Source organism: Sinocyclocheilus rhinocerous, unplaced genomic scaffold (genome assembly GCF_001515625.1).
Source record: "Sinocyclocheilus rhinocerous isolate Xijiao unplaced genomic scaffold, SAMN03320098_v1.1 scaffold374, whole genome shotgun sequence".
NCBI classification, from domain to species: Eukaryota; Metazoa; Chordata; class Actinopteri; order Cypriniformes; family Cyprinidae; genus Sinocyclocheilus; species Sinocyclocheilus rhinocerous.
In genome coordinates this window covers 763,579-781,949 of record NW_015628519.1, presented here as the reverse complement: position 1 = coordinate 781,949, position 18,371 = coordinate 763,579, and the positions used below count along the sequence as shown (strand labels likewise).

Below are 18,371 nucleotides of genomic sequence, written 5' to 3'. Positions count from 1 at the left end.
TTGGATACGATAATGATACATTTTACATTTCGCTGTATTGACGACGTGTCTGCCTGCTAGTGTTTATAATTTGTTTGTGATTTTGTGCCAGTTCTTGAAGTGCACCTGTTTCATTTAACCCTCGTGTTCTTTTGCATATTACTAATTAAAAAGAAATAAAGCTTTTAATTATTTTACAAATAAATGAATATATACACACATCCAATATGTAAATGAGTTTATTTCTTCATCAAAACAGATTTGGAGAAATTTAGCATCACTTCAATGGATCCACTGCAGTGAATGGGTGCCGTCAGAATGAGAGTACACAGACAGCTGATTAAAACATCACAATAATCCACAACATGACTTAATCCATCAGTTAACATCTTGTGAAGTGAAAAGCTGTGTGTTTCAAATAAACAAATACATCATTAAAGTGTTTTAACTTAAAATTGACAGTTCTGACCAAAATACATAAGTCCATAATACGTAATAACATCCCCTCTCACATCAAATTCTACCAAAATATTTGTTTAGAACTGTTTTGGAATATTTTCGCATGTAAACAGAGCTTGTTCTGTGCTTATTTCTTTTTCACTGGAGTAAGCAATATTACGGATGAAGAACTTATAGCCACAAAGCAACCAGTTTCAAGTCTTACTGATGAATTTGTTTATTACAAACACAGTTTTTTGCTTCACAAGACATGCATTGATGAACTGGAATGTGAATTATTTGTGGATTATTGAGTTGTTTTTATCAGCTGTTGGAACTCTCATTCTGACGGCACCCAGAGGATCCACTGGTGAGCAAGTGATGTATTGCTAAATTTATCCAAATTTGTTCCAGTGAAGAAACAGACTCATCCGGATGGCCTGAGGGAGAGCATTATTTTTGGGTGAACTATAACAGGTTAACTTTTAAACTACTATTATTAACACATAAAGCATTAAAGTCTGTCTCAACAGAACATAAGGGTTAAATGCATCAGATGATAAGGTTTACCTGAGTAAAATACAGCCTGAATTTTTTGAGGTTGAAACAAAGACTGTTCTGGATTTGGCACCGCTCAAAAAGTGGCATGCTTGATTTATTCACCTGACCTAAAAGCACCTGACAATGAGAAGACACATTTCTCAGATGCCTCTGGTTAAAGCGCATGAACGGTGTCATTAGTGTTGAGTCCATGGTTGAGGAAATTGCCTGCTCGGGAAGGATCTGTAAATTAAAGGGCCTTTGCTGATCTCTTTTGAACAGCATCGGTCCGGGGTGTCAACTAAGGAAGTTGACGTTTTGAGGAGAGGTCTTACAGCACATCCAATATCTACACACTCTAAAAAAAACAGTAAGTTGGAACAATGTACTGTATTAATCAACCCGATCTCATGAAAGTGCATATAAATAGTACGCCAAATAAAAACGAAAACTCGTGGTATTGATACGCAAAAATGGACTTTGGCGTGTATATGCTACGCGATGGGTAGGTTTAGGGTTGTGGGGTAGATGCGTATCATATGTACGCGAAAACTGCGTATCATATGCACGCTAACAAATTTCATATCATATGCACGCGAAAACTGCGTATTATATGCACGCCAAACACATGCGTATCATATGCACGGCAAAGTACATTTTTGCGTATCAATACCGCGAGTTTTCGTTTTTTTTTGGCGTACTATTTATACGCATTTTCATGAAACCGGCCTCGTATTAATATATAGGAATTTTCCAAATTAATTTGACCATATTGATTTTTTGAAATAGTTTTACTTGTATTTTGAACTTTGCATTGTGTTGTGTTTTAGCGCTAACAGAAATGTCCATAAAATTAATGGATAATGATATGTGTTTTTTTAAAAACAGTGCACCTGATGTGCCAGTGCCAAGTATTTACTTTATAGGAACAACTTTGTATTATCCTTCCAAAGTAAAGTTGATAATTTACACATCATTACTTTGTAGAACCTTCAATATAAGGGATTTTGATTTGTTTAACATGTCAATATCTCATACTTTCATTTGTGTTTTTTCAAAGTTTTAATGAATTTACTATTATTTAAAAAAAAATGTATTAATAAAAAAGGAGTCTGTGTGTGCATACACATATGGTAATGTAGTTCTGATTTACTGCGTCTTTAATGTCTAGACAGCATTCGACTGACTCATTTTGACTGACACGGACAGCATTCTTATTTTTGCACTTGGACTTGTACTTTGCACTTTGAGCTTGATTTTTCTTCTCATATACTTTTGGCAGTTTTTCATTTTATTTTGATATAATCACTATATCACAGCTGAGTAGGATGGGGAAAATGCTGAAACTATATCTATATCCCGTTTTAGAACTCCTGCCAAATGAGTCAGATGCTTCTTTGTCTCTGTCACTGCAACAAAGAGCCTTGTTTAATTTTGCTCCATGCATTTGGATGGAAACCAAGAAAAAATTGCTACGCAGCAGTTTTTGTAAGAGTAGGCTGATGATGGTTTCAATAGCTGCCCTTGAAGGGAAATGCATGCTTCTTTGATAAAAACAACATTAGAGATTTAAAGGCCATTTTTCAATTCTAAACTTCATTTGAACTAATCACAAAAGGTCACCTTTAAGTTTCAATTTGTCCATTGAATATTTCAAGGAATTTCAGAGAGCTTGAATCTTAGATGTTACTTTTATTCTCAAAACATTTTTCCCTATGATCTCCTACTGCAGCTGTATTTTTCCTCAGCAATCTCCAAATCGATCAGAGGCATTCATCTATTTTTTAAGATGTATCTTCTGCACTGTCAGATTCAATCTTACATAAAACATGAATCCTTCTAAAACATTTTAGCACCATCCTGTGGATAAACATCCAAACATCCTGAACCCAACAACCTTTGTGAGTGGATTTCACCTACACTCTCAAATATAAAGGTTCTTTATTGGCATCTGTGGTTCCAGGGAGAACCTTTAACATCCATGGAACTTTAAAAGCCTCTGGAAAAAGTAATGTTCTTTAAATTACGAAAAATGGTTCATTTAAGAACTTTTCCCTGAAAGGTTCTTAGTGGAACCCAAAAGGTTCTTCTATGGCATCACTGCCCTTTTGGAATCTTTATTCTACTTTTTTGAGTGTAGCCACTTTTCTCAAACTAAACGCTAGGGTTTGTTAACCCTTTGACACCACAGCTTTCCCAAAGTCATAAACATTTAAACATATCAAAGACATTTCTAATATCAACCACTAGCTCATAATGTAACCCGAGCCTGTAATGTTTAGAAGTAAATGGAATACAAATGTGCCTTTTGACATACAACACTTGAACTCCATTTTACAAGGTGTCTGGTAACACTTATTGTTTCACCCTTCCATGAATTATAGTCCTTTTTTTATTCCTCCAAAAATAAGTCGGGTTGAGTCAAAATAAATGTATTGAGAGAGACAGCTCTGGGTTCTTGCCAGGAGGGAAATGCATGTTTTGTGGTAAAAGACAGATTTGAAGAGGTCTGATGGGAGACCTGCTGTGTCCTGCAAATGATTCATGTATAAAGCACATGATCTGAATTCATACCTTCTCCAGCTGGTTCTCCTCCACAAGTGATTTTGGTGTCAGTGCAATACCTGAAATGACACTAAAGCACATATTAAACATATGGGAACATAATGTATGCAGTTACACTACCGCTCAAAAGTTTAGGGTCAGTATAAGTAACTTTTTGAAATAAATTGTTACTTTTATTCAGCAAGAATGCATTAAGCTGATCAAAAGTGACCAGTCAAAATTTTTATTTCAAATAAGTGCTGTACTTTCTATTTATTAAAGAATCCTTGGTTTCCACTAAAATATTAAGCAGCACAACTGTTTTCAACACTGATAATAAGAAATGTTTCTTAAGCACCAAATCAGCATATTGGAATGATTTGTGAAAGATCATGTGACACCCTTGGTTTCCACTAAAATATTAAGCAGCACAACTGTTTTCAACACTGATAATAAGAAATGTTTCTTAAGCACCAAATCAGCATATTGGAATGATTTGTGAAAGATCATGTGACACTGAAGACTGGAGTAATGATACTGAAAATTCATTTTTGCATGTGTGCATTAAATGTGCATTATGTGCATTAAATTTAGATTTCCTCGGGTGAAATTCTTCCCTAGAGAGTTTGAGCTTATTTAAGTAATTATCCCTTAGACAAGGATCAAAGCAGAAAGATAGACTGGCTCAGCGACTCGTTGTAGTTTTCCTGCTAAATTAGTATTTTATCACCAAAAAAAAACAAAAAAAAAACACCCACAGCATTGTGAAATTTGATTACAGAGTAGAATGAAGTTGTGTCTGCTGTTATAGGTGGGTTAAACGGGTGTTACTGATTGAGACAAGTTCTTTGTTTCAGTGCCAAATGTTTAAAGCATTTATATTTTGGGAGTGCAACTATTTAAGATTCAGTGGTTTGTAACATGTGGGTATCACTAATGACGCTTACGGAGAGAAAGTTAACAGTGGAAAAAGATCATACAAACAAAACTACCTGAAGCCTCCCTTTTCTTCCTCTGTGCCTCATGGGACTTTTCAATAATAAGGAATCCTGTGAAGAAATTACAATGCTGGAACCCTCACATCCCACCAGGATCATGAACCTTTGGGGTAAGAATGGCATTCAGAAGCCTCTAATGAAAAACAAAAGGCTCTCCTAGTGAATGCTTAAGTGTGTGTATAGTTCATATTTGTTGTGCATGTTGTGCAGCAAATAATAATCTAGCGCTCTTATTTTGCTTTACATTTATGCATTCAACTTAAAAAGCCTTCAAGGTACAGTATATATTTGATCGGAATGCATGTGCCATTCTTTACCAGTCGAACAACAGGGGTTCATAATATATGTTCCATACCAGCATGCAGCTGTTAATGATGTGTTTATTTGTGAAAACTATGTTGATTAAGAACAATAAAGCTAAGAGTTCGATCATGAGGACAAGGAGGTTCAAAACAAGCTTCTTTTGTGCTGTTGTCAGCCTCTTTCTCGGTTGCGGGGCCCCCTCAGTCTGATAAAATGCAAGCCAGACTCCTCAAACACTCCACCATGGAAGCAGCTTCAACCAGACCCCTGAGGCTCTATTAAACGTCACTCAGTGGAAACATGAAAGAAAGCCCAGTGGAAATGAATCATAGCCTCTACCCCTCCTCACCCTGATCCCTCCATCCCATGTGCCCGTGACCACAAGAAAGAGCATGGTGGAGAAGGAGTGGAGGTTATAAAACACACGCTGGCTTTGTGCAGCTTGTCGTTTAGCAGTGATGCAAGATGAAAATGTTGGCACAATGATATTTCTGTGGTAATACATCAGTCTTTGTATTTGGATCAAGGTTTTGTTTCAAATACATAAACCTCTTTAGCTTAATCTATAAAGACATAATGCAAGTATAACCTGACTGCTGACAGTCGTTATTTTGCGATAAACTACCATTTGACTAAGAAAAATGAAGTCCACTACACCGTATTAAAAATTTGTACTATAGCAACAACTCAGCATTAGTTATATTAATACTGAACTCATATAAGGTAATTGTAATGGATCACTGTGATGCAATATCCACCAGATGTATTTAATTTAAAGTATTTAACAAGTACGAACAATAAATGCTGACACAACCAAAAGTCACTGTGGCCAGGTAATTCCCAGTTCCCTTTGGTTTCTCAGGTCTGGGATCTTTGATTTGTAACTGCTTTTTAGACCTTGTGAATCATTCTGGAATTCACCAGGGACACCTGTGGAGATCAGATGCACGGACCGCCTCATCACAGACCATATGGACACAGTATTCCTATTGAGCCCTAATGGTTCTTTAAGTTCAATCTCATATAAAGTCACTAATATAGAGGTGCAACAGACCACCTATCATGGTGAAATAAGGCAGAACCTTTTACAAAGCCAAATGGATGCTGAATCACTGCCTGCCATCTGAGATTGGGATGTGAATCATGCCAATTTAAGTAAATTTGAGCTCCCCCCACATCACACACTAAGCAGAAATTATCAGGCCAGCTGTAACCACAGCACAATTTTGGGCATTATTTGTGCTGTTTTTATCAACATGTTTATGTCCCTGCAAAGCATTTTAGTCAAATTACACTTTTCCATTTCAGATTACAATTTCTTCTCGGACAAAAACAAGATTATAGTAGATGCCACGTGTGATTTAAGAATTTAAAGGGATAGTTCACATAAAAATAACAATTTTGTCATTTACTCACCCTTATGTTATTCCAAAACCTGTATGACTTTCTTGTCTAGAAGAAAAAAAGTTTATCTATCAGAATGTTTATACTATGAAAGCAAATGGACTTTTGCAGCACAAGAAAGAATGTCATTATGAAATAACATGAGGTAAATGTTGACAGAATGGTTCATTCTACATGACACTCTGGGGAAAAGGTTAACTTCTATTTCCCCAAAAATACAAATAGCTAGTATTCTTCCAGTTATTTACAACTGAAAAATAAAACAAAAAAATTCTTAAGAATTCTTAAACAATAAAAGAATCTCATATAAAATCTCTATAAAAGCAGATGTTGCAATAAAACATAATAGATGTTTTTATCTATTATAAAATAGATGTTTTACCCCCCCCGCTTCTTCCCTCTAAATAATCTCTCTATTTTGTGCAGAACTGAAATTGCCCCATTTTAACAGTTCAAAATTCAAAAGGCACTGAGTTCACAACGATGCTTCCAATACCGATATTTTAGTGCCATCTAGTGGGAATGATTGTGACATAAGATGATCTAGCGCCTTCAAATGTGTTTCTGTTTAGCAAAAAAGTTTGGTTATTAAAATATAAGGAATGTTTTCGGATTTGCAAACAGATGAACTTAGAAAACGAAACGAAATAAAAGACAAATCATTCTACATGAAATCTGGCATATTGAACGTCACACACATCTTATAAGAGAGAATGTTCTACCATGGTAGCTTATAACATTTTTGAAATCTCATAAGGGTAAATGGAACGGTTACATATAATACATTTACATAAAAATAACTAATCGCATACGTAAAAAAATATATAAAACTAAAATTCACTGCGCTTTTCTAGAACACTGACGCGCGCATGCGCCACGAATGTATAACCACACACGGTCAAAGGCACGTGCGTGTGCGTCTACCGGCTGTCATTCAGTAGTCTGTGCGTGGATAGAGTGGATTTAACTACCTTCGCGCTTGTTTGCGACTTTATAATAATAACTGGGGATTGATTGTGGTTACTATCTACTTTTGGAATGGCAAGAGGAAGTCGCAGTCGTCCTTCACCGGCACCAGCGAGGTATCTCAGACACTTTGGCTGATAGTTTTGTAACGCACCTGCAAGCTAACTTTGACTAAATGTAGGGGTAAAGTTAGATATGTCAGCAGTACTCAAGAAAAACACTAGACTGCTCATAAAAAATATTAGACTGAATACTTGATTGTTTGTTCGCTTATTCCTTTTGCGTATCCCAAATACATCCAGAGCAGTAGGTGAAAGGTCGAACCAAAAGCATGATATTCTAAGTGGAAAACCCTTAATAGCTGCTTAGTATTTATTTATTTATTTAAATGTATTTATTTATGCGTAATGTCTGTCATTTGATAGCCTATGACGCAAACCAGGTTTAAGACTTTATCTTCTTTCCATCTGAAGTTGCCAAAAGCAGCTCAAAGACATCATGTGTCTTCATGTGTGAACAGTCTTCATCATGAGATACTGATTCAGGTTAATGTAAAATATTTTCTTTATATCCTATTTTCTATGTATATTCTTTACAAGGCATATGCCAAGATGAGCTACTTTTATGGGATTTTATAGTGGGTTTTATACTTTGTTATTTTATAACATATTTCACTTTGTATTCTACTCAGTGCTCCTGCCCCATCCTACGCTCCAGCCCCCGCACCACCACCTCCTCCGATGGCAATGGCCCCTGCCACGGCCCAGCCCAAGCAGCCAGGTCTCATGGCCCAGATGGCCACCACAGCTGCTGGAGTGGCAGTCGGCTCGGCCGTAGGGCACGTGGTGGGCAGTGCCATCACAGGTGCTTTCAGCGGAGGCAGCAGCTCAGAGGCACCCAAACCAGCACCAACATCTCAGGTGATACCTATAAAAAGCCATATTTCTCTGGAAAAATATTTTGATGAATCATCACACAAATCTTTTGCACTTTTTCAGTGGCCTTGGTAATTTTGTCATTAACAGGGATTTTTAAAAGTTTTTATTAAACAATTTATAAGCTATGAACCAAACTAACCAGCTACGAGGTGAAGCAAGACATTACAAACTTTGATTTGATGCAAAAAAATATATAAAAATAAAAATAATAAAATTGGATAGAAAGTCGTTGCGTAAAAGACTGTGTACTTATAGGCTTTAATGAGGGAAAGAACTACAATACCATGAAGCATTGCATTTAAAGATTGTGTAGATAGAAATAGTATATTTTACATGTATTGCAAAATATTCACATGCAATATAATATACCTATATTTAAGTTATTTGACAGTGTAGGGAGGCTGATTATGTCATTTGCAGTGATTCTTGGGAATGGGCGGGCGCTAAAGAGTTCTTTTGTAGTGATTTGCTTGTTTTGATTTTTTTATTGGAGATTTCTTTGCAGAATCATGGGAAATGTTTTTTTTTTTAGGAATTCCACTGTTAAACAGGATTGTTTTAAAAAATAAAATAATGTGGATTAACAGTTTTAGCAAAAGTATGCATCATTTATTAACAGCCCCGTAGCTCACAGTAGGTCTTTCTTTAGTTTTTTTTTTAGTCCAATTTCAAAGTTAGTTAAAAATCAATTCCTCTATAGAGAAAATTAATGTTTTTTTTTTAAATTCTGGAGCAGGACTATTGCAGTCTATAGTAGCAACAGTTCATACTGACAACATCATTTAAAAAAAAAAATGGGTGCAATTTTCCATAAAATACAACCCTGGCATGCATTTATGCGGTGGTGAAAAGATGCATTTTTTATTTTCATGAAGAATATGGAAAAAACTAAGAAGCATGACAGTGGCTACATCCCCTCATCTTTTATTTATGCTTGCAGGAGCCCTCACGACTTCCACCCTCTCAGTCTGGCCCATGTCTCTTTGAGGTGAGGCAGTTTCTGGACTGTGCCACGACTCAGGCTGATCTGAGCTTGTGTGAAGGCTTCAATGAAGCTCTTAAGCAGTGCAGACTCTCACATGGTAAGCTTCTCGTCAACACGGACATTAGACATGATCCTTATCTAGGACTGTACTACATGCAAGTCACATGCTTTTATGTGAATCTCACAGACAACACAAAGAAATTCCAAATTGGATAGTGATTTTGTTTCAGAGTGGTTGAAATTAGGGCTGTGCAATTAATCGCATGCAATTGTCATGCGCATCTCGTCAGTAAAGCCGGTCCCGTGATTAGTAGTAAATCGCCATCACCTGCTTTCAGATGGAGTGGCATTTAATACACAGAGCTGACAAGTTCACTGACAAGCTACACGATATCGCGTTCATAATCGCAGATGAATCGCATTCGATTATGAACGCGATATCGTGTAGCTTGTCAGTGAACTTGTCAGCTCTGTGTATTAAATGCCACTCCATCTGAAAGCAGGTGATGGCGATTTACTACTAATCACGGGACCGGCTTTACTGACGAGATGCGCATGACAATCGCATGCAATTAATTGCACAGCCCTAGTTGAAACTGCCAAACAATATTTGGTAAGAAATACTTAAGAATGAGAGATACACATGCATTAATGTACTATTTTATTAAAAACCTGTTGTCCGTGGAATGACCTTCTGATGACCTTTTGTCCCTTTAGGTGTAACATCTCTGGTGTGATGGAGAGCATGGGAGATTTAAACACTAAATGTAGTCGAATATTGGTCCAGAATATCAATATTTCCAGCAGTTAATGTGAATTACTTATGTTTATAGTTATGAAATACACATTGGTACTTTTGAATGTCTGATCATGTAAATGAGGTTGTACAATTAAAAAGCTGCTATTTATCTTTTTTCTTTGACTGTTATTTTATAAAAAATATGTGCTAATATAAAATTAAATTAAGTAGCCTATATAAAATTGCAAAATAAATCTATCTATCAGTACTTTTTTACTTAAGTACATAAAAAATCGAGTACTTTAGTACTTTCACTCGAGTAAAATTGAAAAAGGAGTACTTTTACTTTTACTGGAGTAATATTTTATTATACGGATCTGCACTTTTACTCAAGTACTTGATTTGCGCATTACACTGTTTTATGTGCATGTGGAACAGGTCCATTTTGATATAGTCGTGTTTACGATTTACACGTATCTAATAGAGTTACAAAACAAAAGTAAAGCAAACAAAAGTAACAAGTTATATCACACTCTTTCCAAACTAAGTTTGCACAGCAGGTCTTGATAACACAATCTCTCCTTTTGTCACAAATATTGATAGCATTTTTTACTTCACACACACAAACAAGAAAGAACAAAGGAATTGATTTAATATGCAGCATAAAAAAACAAAGGAATTGATTTAATATGCAGCATAAAAACACAATTTTCTAAAATGTATAATTATAGTAACATTAATTTTGATAAACAATTCAACTTGTTCAAATCACAACTCAAGAGGCGTGAAAGGAATGCGGCACGCTGACCAATCACAGAGCTCGGTGAACAGGCGTCTCTGTCTTTCAACCAATCAGAGAAAGCGATTTTTCACAAGGAAACGAAGCCACAACGGGTCATTCTCACACTAGTCAGCAGCAGTAACTGTGAAATAATAATGCCGTTCATAAATGTAGAAACCAATTTACCTGCAAGCAAGTTTCCAGAAGACTTGCTGAAAGGACTCTGTACTACATTGGCTGCAGCTTTGGGGAAACCGGAAGACGTGAGTATTGTAGCATTGGTTATGTAATGGTTCTCTCTTCACGTTAAATGTCTTGACCTTAATCATAGATCTTAAAGTTCCGCCGTCATGTAACGCAATGGTTCATGTCTTCAGAGGATGAATCTGGTGGTGAAGACTGACCTGCCGATGATGATCTCGGGGTCCAGCTCCCCGTGTTTGTTGATGTCCTTGTCTGCCTTAGGAGTGACTGATACTGCGGAGAAAAATAAGGAGCATAGCGCCAAAATCTTCCAGTTTCTGAAAGGAGAGCTTGGGCTTAGCGATGACCGGTAAATTAATAAAAAAATTACGGGTTGAACACACTTTGAATGTACTGGTTACTTACCTACATTAATATTTGGCAACTTGTTGAAAGTTGCAATGTAGTGCGTAAAATCTAGTAAACTTAACATACATATCTGAAATACAAACCAAAATATTATTGATTGACATTGCATTAATGGGCGTGTCTATTTTTGTCCAATAAAATGCTTCCTGGAATGATAATGTCCCTCCCCCTTAATTATAAATCCCACCTGCCACTGTAGCAAATCAGCGCTCATTTTTAATAGTGGCATTGCTTCAAAATGGCCACGAAATGGTGTAATTTAATTGCATTAAATGGGACTTTTGATCAAGCCATTGTTTGTGTTATAAAATATAATGTCCTGATTTTTTCTCTCTTCTGTGTTCACTCTTGCAGTATTTTGATATTGTTCTACCCTCTGGAGCCATGGCAGATTGGAAAGAAAGGAACAGTGATGAGCTTCTTATAAGACTTCACATTCTTTTATGTGTGATTCCTGTTTGGGATTCAACTAGCTGGACACGCATTGCTCCTGGATGATAGGACCGTTTTGTTCTTATAGGAATAAGAATATTTCCTGATTTTCTTGAATAGTAGCCTGTGATTTAAAAATAATCACTTTACTAAAATAAATATAAAATGCATTTAGCATTTTGATAGGAAATCAATATATTGGGTTGGATGTGTCTATTTTTAGACAATAAGGAAAATAAGTCGATCAAGTTATATTATATAGTTAATTGTTTGAATTGCTCAGTGTTAATCACTTTTCCAGAGAACGTGCCATATTCAATCAATCAGTTCATCTGTCAAACACATCTACGGGTCAAATCAGACCATAATGACCAGCTTACAAAAGCCATAGAAATATCCATAACCATGTAGTCAGCTGAGGACAAAAAGTGAGTTTTGATTTACACAGATGTCAGTTGCATAGCACAGAGTATAAGTGCACACAAAATGTCTTTATCATCAGCTGTGTTTGTTAAGTACATGGATTCAGAAATTTGCTAAAAAAAATTAAATGGAAAAACAATAAAAACACTCTTGAATAAAGCATCTGTGTAATTCATTCAGGAGTTTTGGGATGATGTGGGTAGCATTTGCTTCCAGGGTAGACGAGCAGTTTGGATCTACAGTATGCGTTTCGTGGTTCAAGAAGAAAAGAAGAACACTCACTTTTCTTGCACACAAATAAACATGAAATACATTGTAATTGTGAAATCATACTATTTATTAGTGATACTGTGAAAACTGATTCTTCAAAGATTACTGGATTATGTTTTACAAGAACTACTTAAATTAAGTCAGCGTCTTACTAATGATTCTTTGTAATTATTTTTGAAATTTACTATCAATTTCTGAAAATCCTACACAATTTTTTTCAATAGACAATTTTACCACCAGGCAAGTTTTCTAAAGACGTCATAAAAGTAGTTTATTAGTATAATATTTAAGCTATGTAGGGGGTATCTTCAATATGTTAGTTTTAGATCTTAAAAAAACTGTTTTGACAGCAATTCTTCAAATTAAAATATGATATTTGAAGAGATGAACGTTCTATGAACTGTCACGATTAAAATACCCTCGAGTTCCGACAGATGGCGTTAATTGCAAGAGAGAAGAATGAAAATAAAATGATTCAAAGTTTATAGCTAAACACAAAGTTCTCATTTCATAGTCGAATTATAGTGCTTAAAAGCTTGATCAATTTAAAGTGGTTATAATATTAAGTCATTCTGTGTCCTTTGTGATCAAATTCCACACACTCACGATGAGATCGACTAGTTTTTCTTTCCCCCAGTTGGCAGAGGGTTAGGAACAGAGTTCAGCGGGGTGTGGTGTAGCAGACGCAGCAGTAGCAGGCGATTCTTGTGCAACGGGGAACAGTCATTTCATTGCAGTTTTCACTGGGTTGTGTTTTAGTATAGAAGTCAGATACTTTTCAGAAAATGTCTTTGGAAATGTACTTGGATCTGTTTTCGCAGCCATGTCGCTCTGTTTACATTTTTGCCAAGAAAAACGACATCCAGTTCGACTACAAGAAGATTTCGCTTTTTGAAGGTACAATATGGTGTTACAGTATCTTAAACCGTGTTAAGTGCATTTTACCTTGATTTTGAAGCATTCACCAAAACTTCTTTATAGGAAGGAAAAGCTTACAGACTTTATGGAAGTTCTTCATTTTCATAAAGAACTGCAACAGTCTTTTTTCCCTTTTTGTTATATTTCTGTGTGAGAAGTTGTGGTTAGACTACAGAATGTAATCTTTTATTGATATAGGCAGATGTGGTTTATAGGTATTACGGGATTTAATGCTGTGAATCACTAATCTGGCAGTTATGCCGTTCCTGCACGTCTTAGAGCTTTTACATTGTGCCAGTTGTACACAATGATCACCCTAATATTATTATATGAGTATTTTTCCAAAACGTAAATATGAGATCTGTCCCTCAGGTTATCAGTATAGTGAAGAATATGGGAAAATCAACCTGCTAAGAAAAGTACCAGCAATCAAAGATGGAGACTTTTGCTTGGCTGAAAGGTATGTGGTCTATGGATAGCAAGGTTTTCCATGTTTTCAATTTAATTTAAGACTTAATAGTGATAAAAATAGCTTGTAATAGTATGTTAATTATTTTGCTCCTAGGACACTCCCAATATATATATATACAGTGGGTACGGAAAGTATTCAGACCCCCTTAAATTTTTCACTCTTTGTTATATTGCAGCCATTTGCTAAAATCATTTAAGTTAATTTTTTTTCCTCATTAAAGCTTTTTTAAAGTAACTAAAATAATTCTATTTAAAATTAAAATAATTATGTTTTTATTGTTTTTTATATACGAATTAAATAAGAGTTGTTATTTAATCTTATTTTCTAAATGTTTATGCTTTTTTTTCTTTGACGTTAAACCATTTTAAGTAATTTTGAGGCCCTTTGGAAATTTCTGAAGCCCTCTGGTTGAAAACCACTGTTCACCTGTTTATTTTGTGTCTCTTGTGAAACTCTTGAGTAAATAAAGTGTTACTTCCTGTAGTGTTGCGATTATGCTGTACCTGGCTGAGAAGTTCCACACTCCAGACCACTGGTACCCAGCTGACTTGCAGAAGTGTGCTAGAGTAAACGAATATCTATCATGGCAACACTCTGCCATACGGATACATGGATCCAAGATGTTCTGGTTTAAGGTGAGTGAAGTAAATTTATTTTCGTTCAAAGGTACTGTGTCTGTGGTAAACAGAACAACATTTAGATTTCAGCAGCTCCCAAGCTGATGGTTCACTCCTGTTGTTCTGTGACCAACTGAAGCCTGCCTAGTCTTTAGAATTGCTACACGGTTAACTGCTAACTTTTTAGTGTACTTATTTATAAATGGAATTAAGTAGTTTTCTTGTTTTGCTGTAGCTCTTGATTCCTAAAGCTTTAGAAGTTGAGATCCCGAAGGAAAAGATGGACAATGCAGTAGAGGATCTTAATGCATCACTAAACCTTTTTGAGGAGAAGTTTCTGCAAGACAGACCGTTCATTGTTGGTGATCAGATCTCATTGGCTGACTTGGTTGCTATTGTGGAAATCATGCAGGTAGGCCTATGTATGCAAATTATTCAGTTTCGGGTGAAGCAATATTATGATTTGAGAATTTAAGGCAGATGATATCTGACAGTCGTTTTATACTTAAATAACGCCTTTTTGTTTCAGCCTGTAGGTGCTGGTATGGATGTGTTTGAGAACAGACCCAAACTCAAGGCATGGAAGGACAGAGTCAGAGCAGAAATTGGGGCTGAGCTGTTTGATGAGGCCCACCAGGCAATTCTTTATGCCCAGGAGGCAGTGAAAACCATGGACCCCAAAAAGATGGAGCACTTCAAACCTAAAATTTTGAGATATTTCCTCTCATAAACAAACTGGTAGACATTGTTGGTTAAAACAGTCAGTTATTCAGGAAAAAGTACTTTATAATTTTCTAACTACACTTTCCATTTTGTGTAATCACTAAGAATGAAATTAATTAGCTTAAATTGTATACGACATATAGCCTTTGCCATTTTTCAGTGAATGGATCCAATAATCATCAATGTTTCTGTGTGACCTCAAAAAGAAGCAAACTGTGAAATAGCACGTTTCCAGCTGTGTTCGCTCTCAAAATCTGAATTGCTGCACTGTGACCTTATCATTTGAAAAAAACTAGGCAATAACACAGACACTCAATACAGCATTGTTTCAGAAAATCACTTAACACCCATGGGAAGGAGCTGGGAGGAATGTTTCCTCCCTCTGTGTTAATGGAATGTAATCAGATATTATATGGTTTCCTGCCAAATTCCTGCAACAAAAAAAAATGCACGATAAGGAATATCACATTTTGTTAATTTCTTGTAGAGAAAAGGGGTACATTGTCAGCATTTCCATCTCTCCAATATTGTCAATAAATCTATATTTTGTGATCAGTCTCTGTGGTGTATTTATTTTACCCTTTTCTCTACAAGAGTTATTTGTTTTTAGATTTATTTATCTAATTTATTTGTATTTCATTCTTCCATATTTAGTACTACATTCGAATGAACATGTTGGGCTTTGTGGTTTTCTGTTAAGAGGAACAGATAGTAAAAACTGGGACAATAACTAAAATGTTAGTTAATTTTGCATAAAAAGCTATCATATGGCTTCAGAAAAGCTGAAATAACGGGCATGAGTTGTACAGTTGGATTTATTTTTGTTAAATTATTACTTGGTTTGAGAGGCTCACGGTAAACCTTCACTTGTTATCTTCAGGAGTAGCATAATTTGCCTATGCAAAATATGGGCTTAATTAATTTGTGGGCAGTTGTATTCTGCAGTAAAATAATGGTCAAGTGAGAGCTCAGTGGTACTTCAAAACCTTGTTTAGATAGACCAAAACATCAGTTGTTTCCTCCGGACACCGTTCACTTTCATTGTGCAGAAAACAGCAGCGTCATCATTTCAATACAAATGCTCCATGTGCAAAAGGAACCACCTTCAGTGTAGCTCGTGACAAAAATGTCAACTATTCTTTTAAAACTGTTCTTGAGTAGTACATGATCTTCAGTCTCAGAAAGTGAAACGACAATTCAGCGGGAAGTGTGTAAAGTTTGGACCGCACTGCGGCGTCGTGGAAAGTTAATAACCTACAAAACTTGTGACCATGAGTGAACAGGAAGGGAGAAGTAGTTAATTTTACGGTTTCGTTCAAGCGATCATAATGAGCAAAAAAGGTTGCTGTGATTCAGTAGGTGAGTGTTTTTTCGACTACTATACGTCAAAAATATTAGTGATAAGAAGCAGGAAAGTGGGAACGCTGAATCGGTTCACTCAAGCTTTAGTCATAGCCTACGTCATCGGGTGAGTTAACTTGTTCGTATAATAAATACATAAAGAGCACATACGAGTATAATGAAACTGTATTCTTAAATAACTTCCTTGTTTGATTACAGGTATGTGTGTGTTCTTAAGAAAGGCTACCAGGACACGGACACCGTCCTCAGCTCTGTCACGACCAAAGTGAAAGGCATTGCTCTCACAAACACTACTGAGTTGGGTGAACGGATCTGGGATGTGGCTGACTACATCATCCCACCTCAGGTAGTCCGTCGATTTGACGAAGAGGAGGTACAGGCTAGACGATTTAAATGCCCGCTAACCTCACTGGTTCCACCACCTTCATGGGTTATGAAGAGGATATGGCTGCACCTGCATGCTCATACATTGTATTGTGTTAACTCTTTACTCAAGGGCTGTGTGCACTCTTTTGGAATATACACAGATTTTGAACAATGTCTCTTGGGAAATCAGTGTTGGGTGTAACAAGTTTGGTTTAATGATCTTAAACCAGTGGTTTTCAAACTTTATAGGTCCAAAGTCATTCAGACTTTAGTCAGTATTACTACACTAGAAACTTTTTCGTTTTCATGCTTGTTTATTCATACATACAGGCTGTCAAATAATTAAACTTGATTAATTTCAAGTCATTTCAAATAGTTTATTTTTAAAAGTTAGGGAAACTAAATTAATATATGCTTTAAAAATGTTTTTCTCATTTTCTGAAAGCAGACTTTTATTTAAAACTTGAACTCATTACATGCACTGCTCAACTAGCCTTTAACGTTTCAAAAGAAACAACATGAGTAAATATCATGTTGTTTTGAAGAGTACAGAAACCACTAAATTTGCCTATACAAATTTGCTAACAGTTGTACGCTGCATTAAATAATGTCAAATGAGAACTCAGTGGTGCTGAGTTTCTCCTGATTCTTAGATTTTGCATTTTAATTATTAATGATTTAAATATAATTGATTTGAAATAATGTTGACTTTTTTTGATAAGTGTCTTATACACTGTTGTTCATCAAAACGGCACATTAAACATTTGACCATACTGTTTACTGATGGCAGTGAATGTAATTTAGCAGTTTACACTGTCTTTAAGGAAATGAAAAGTGTCCGTACCTCTGGCATTATTCAGTTAGGAGGAAGTATATTTTTAGGTATTACTTGAAATCACGTGTTTTTGAATGTTTCAGGAGGATGGATCATTCTTTGTGCTGACCAATATGATCATCACCCCAAATCAAACACAGTCGAAATGTGCTGAGGTGAGTCATTATGGGAGGCATAGTGCTCTTTTGTCACTAACCGATTAAAACAAACGTTACTGGCTGAAATCAAATACCAAATAGTAATTGCACAATTAAATTATTTGAAATAATAGAGAAAACGTCAGCTAAACTAATAAATAGTAGAATTAGAAAATATTGCTCAAATCTTTCTGTCAGTATCATGTATCTTAATCTCATTTTAACTTGTGTAACTTAGAATCCGACCCCAGCATCCATATGCACTTCTCACAGGGACTGCAAAAGAGGCTTCAATGATGCTCGTGGAGATGGTATGGCTCATACATTAAATGCAAGATGACTCTAACTGTGACTAATGATCTTTGCAATCCCATCTGTTTAGACAGCAAACATCATTTTGTATAAATAAAACAATGCATTTTATTTTTTTCAGGTGTTCGGACAGGTAGATGTGTCAATTACAATGACACAGTGAAGTCTTGTGAAGTGCTGTCCTGGTGTCCTTTAGAGAAGATTGTTGAACCCCCAAAGTAAAATCCTATATGTATATATATTTTATACACGTGTGTGTGTGTGTGTGTGTGTGTGT

The 18,371-nt window shown here is 35.8% G+C and overlaps 4 protein-coding genes across 6 annotated transcripts in view; all 4 read left to right on the top strand.

Moving 5' to 3' along the window:
* The first annotated feature begins 7,082 nt into the window (after positions 1-7,082).
* On the top strand, positions 7,083-9,943 carry LOC107737885 (coiled-coil-helix-coiled-coil-helix domain-containing protein 10, mitochondrial-like). Its single transcript, XM_016549524.1, has 4 exons — positions 7,083-7,288; positions 7,864-8,092; positions 9,051-9,192; positions 9,813-9,943. The coding sequence occupies exons 1-4, from the start codon at positions 7,245-7,247 to the stop codon at positions 9,830-9,832; spliced, it is 435 nt and encodes a 144-aa protein (XP_016405010.1). The 5' UTR covers positions 7,083-7,244; the 3' UTR covers positions 9,833-9,943.
* A 752-nt stretch (positions 9,944-10,695) lies between these two features.
* Positions 10,696-12,209, top strand: LOC107737884 (D-dopachrome decarboxylase-A-like). Its single transcript, XM_016549522.1, has 3 exons — positions 10,696-10,878; positions 10,993-11,168; positions 11,582-12,209. The coding sequence occupies exons 1-3, from the start codon at positions 10,771-10,773 to the stop codon at positions 11,652-11,654; spliced, it is 357 nt and encodes a 118-aa protein (XP_016405008.1). The 5' UTR covers positions 10,696-10,770; the 3' UTR covers positions 11,655-12,209.
* An 803-nt stretch (positions 12,210-13,012) lies between these two features.
* LOC107737872 (glutathione S-transferase theta-1-like) lies at positions 13,013-15,634 on the top strand. The gene is made up of 5 exons (XM_016549512.1): positions 13,013-13,249; positions 13,643-13,730; positions 14,227-14,377; positions 14,595-14,771; positions 14,889-15,634. Exons 1-5 carry the CDS (start codon positions 13,138-13,140, stop codon positions 15,087-15,089), a joined length of 729 nt encoding a protein of 242 aa, XP_016404998.1. The 5' UTR covers positions 13,013-13,137; the 3' UTR covers positions 15,090-15,634.
* A 79-nt stretch (positions 15,635-15,713) lies between these two features.
* The window catches only part of LOC107737869 (P2X purinoceptor 4-like), a 4,580-nt gene continuing 1,922 nt past the window's right edge, over positions 15,714-18,371 (top strand). The window contains exons 1-5 of one of the 3 annotated variants that reach the window (XM_016549507.1): positions 15,714-16,550; positions 16,643-16,790; positions 17,729-17,800; positions 18,021-18,093; positions 18,216-18,312. In XM_016549507.1, coding sequence (XP_016404993.1) covers positions 16,411-16,550; positions 16,643-16,790; positions 17,729-17,800; positions 18,021-18,093; positions 18,216-18,312 — 530 coding nt within the window. In that variant the 5' untranslated portion in view covers positions 15,714-16,410. The other 2 variants (XM_016549506.1, XM_016549508.1) reach the window with 2 other exon arrangements.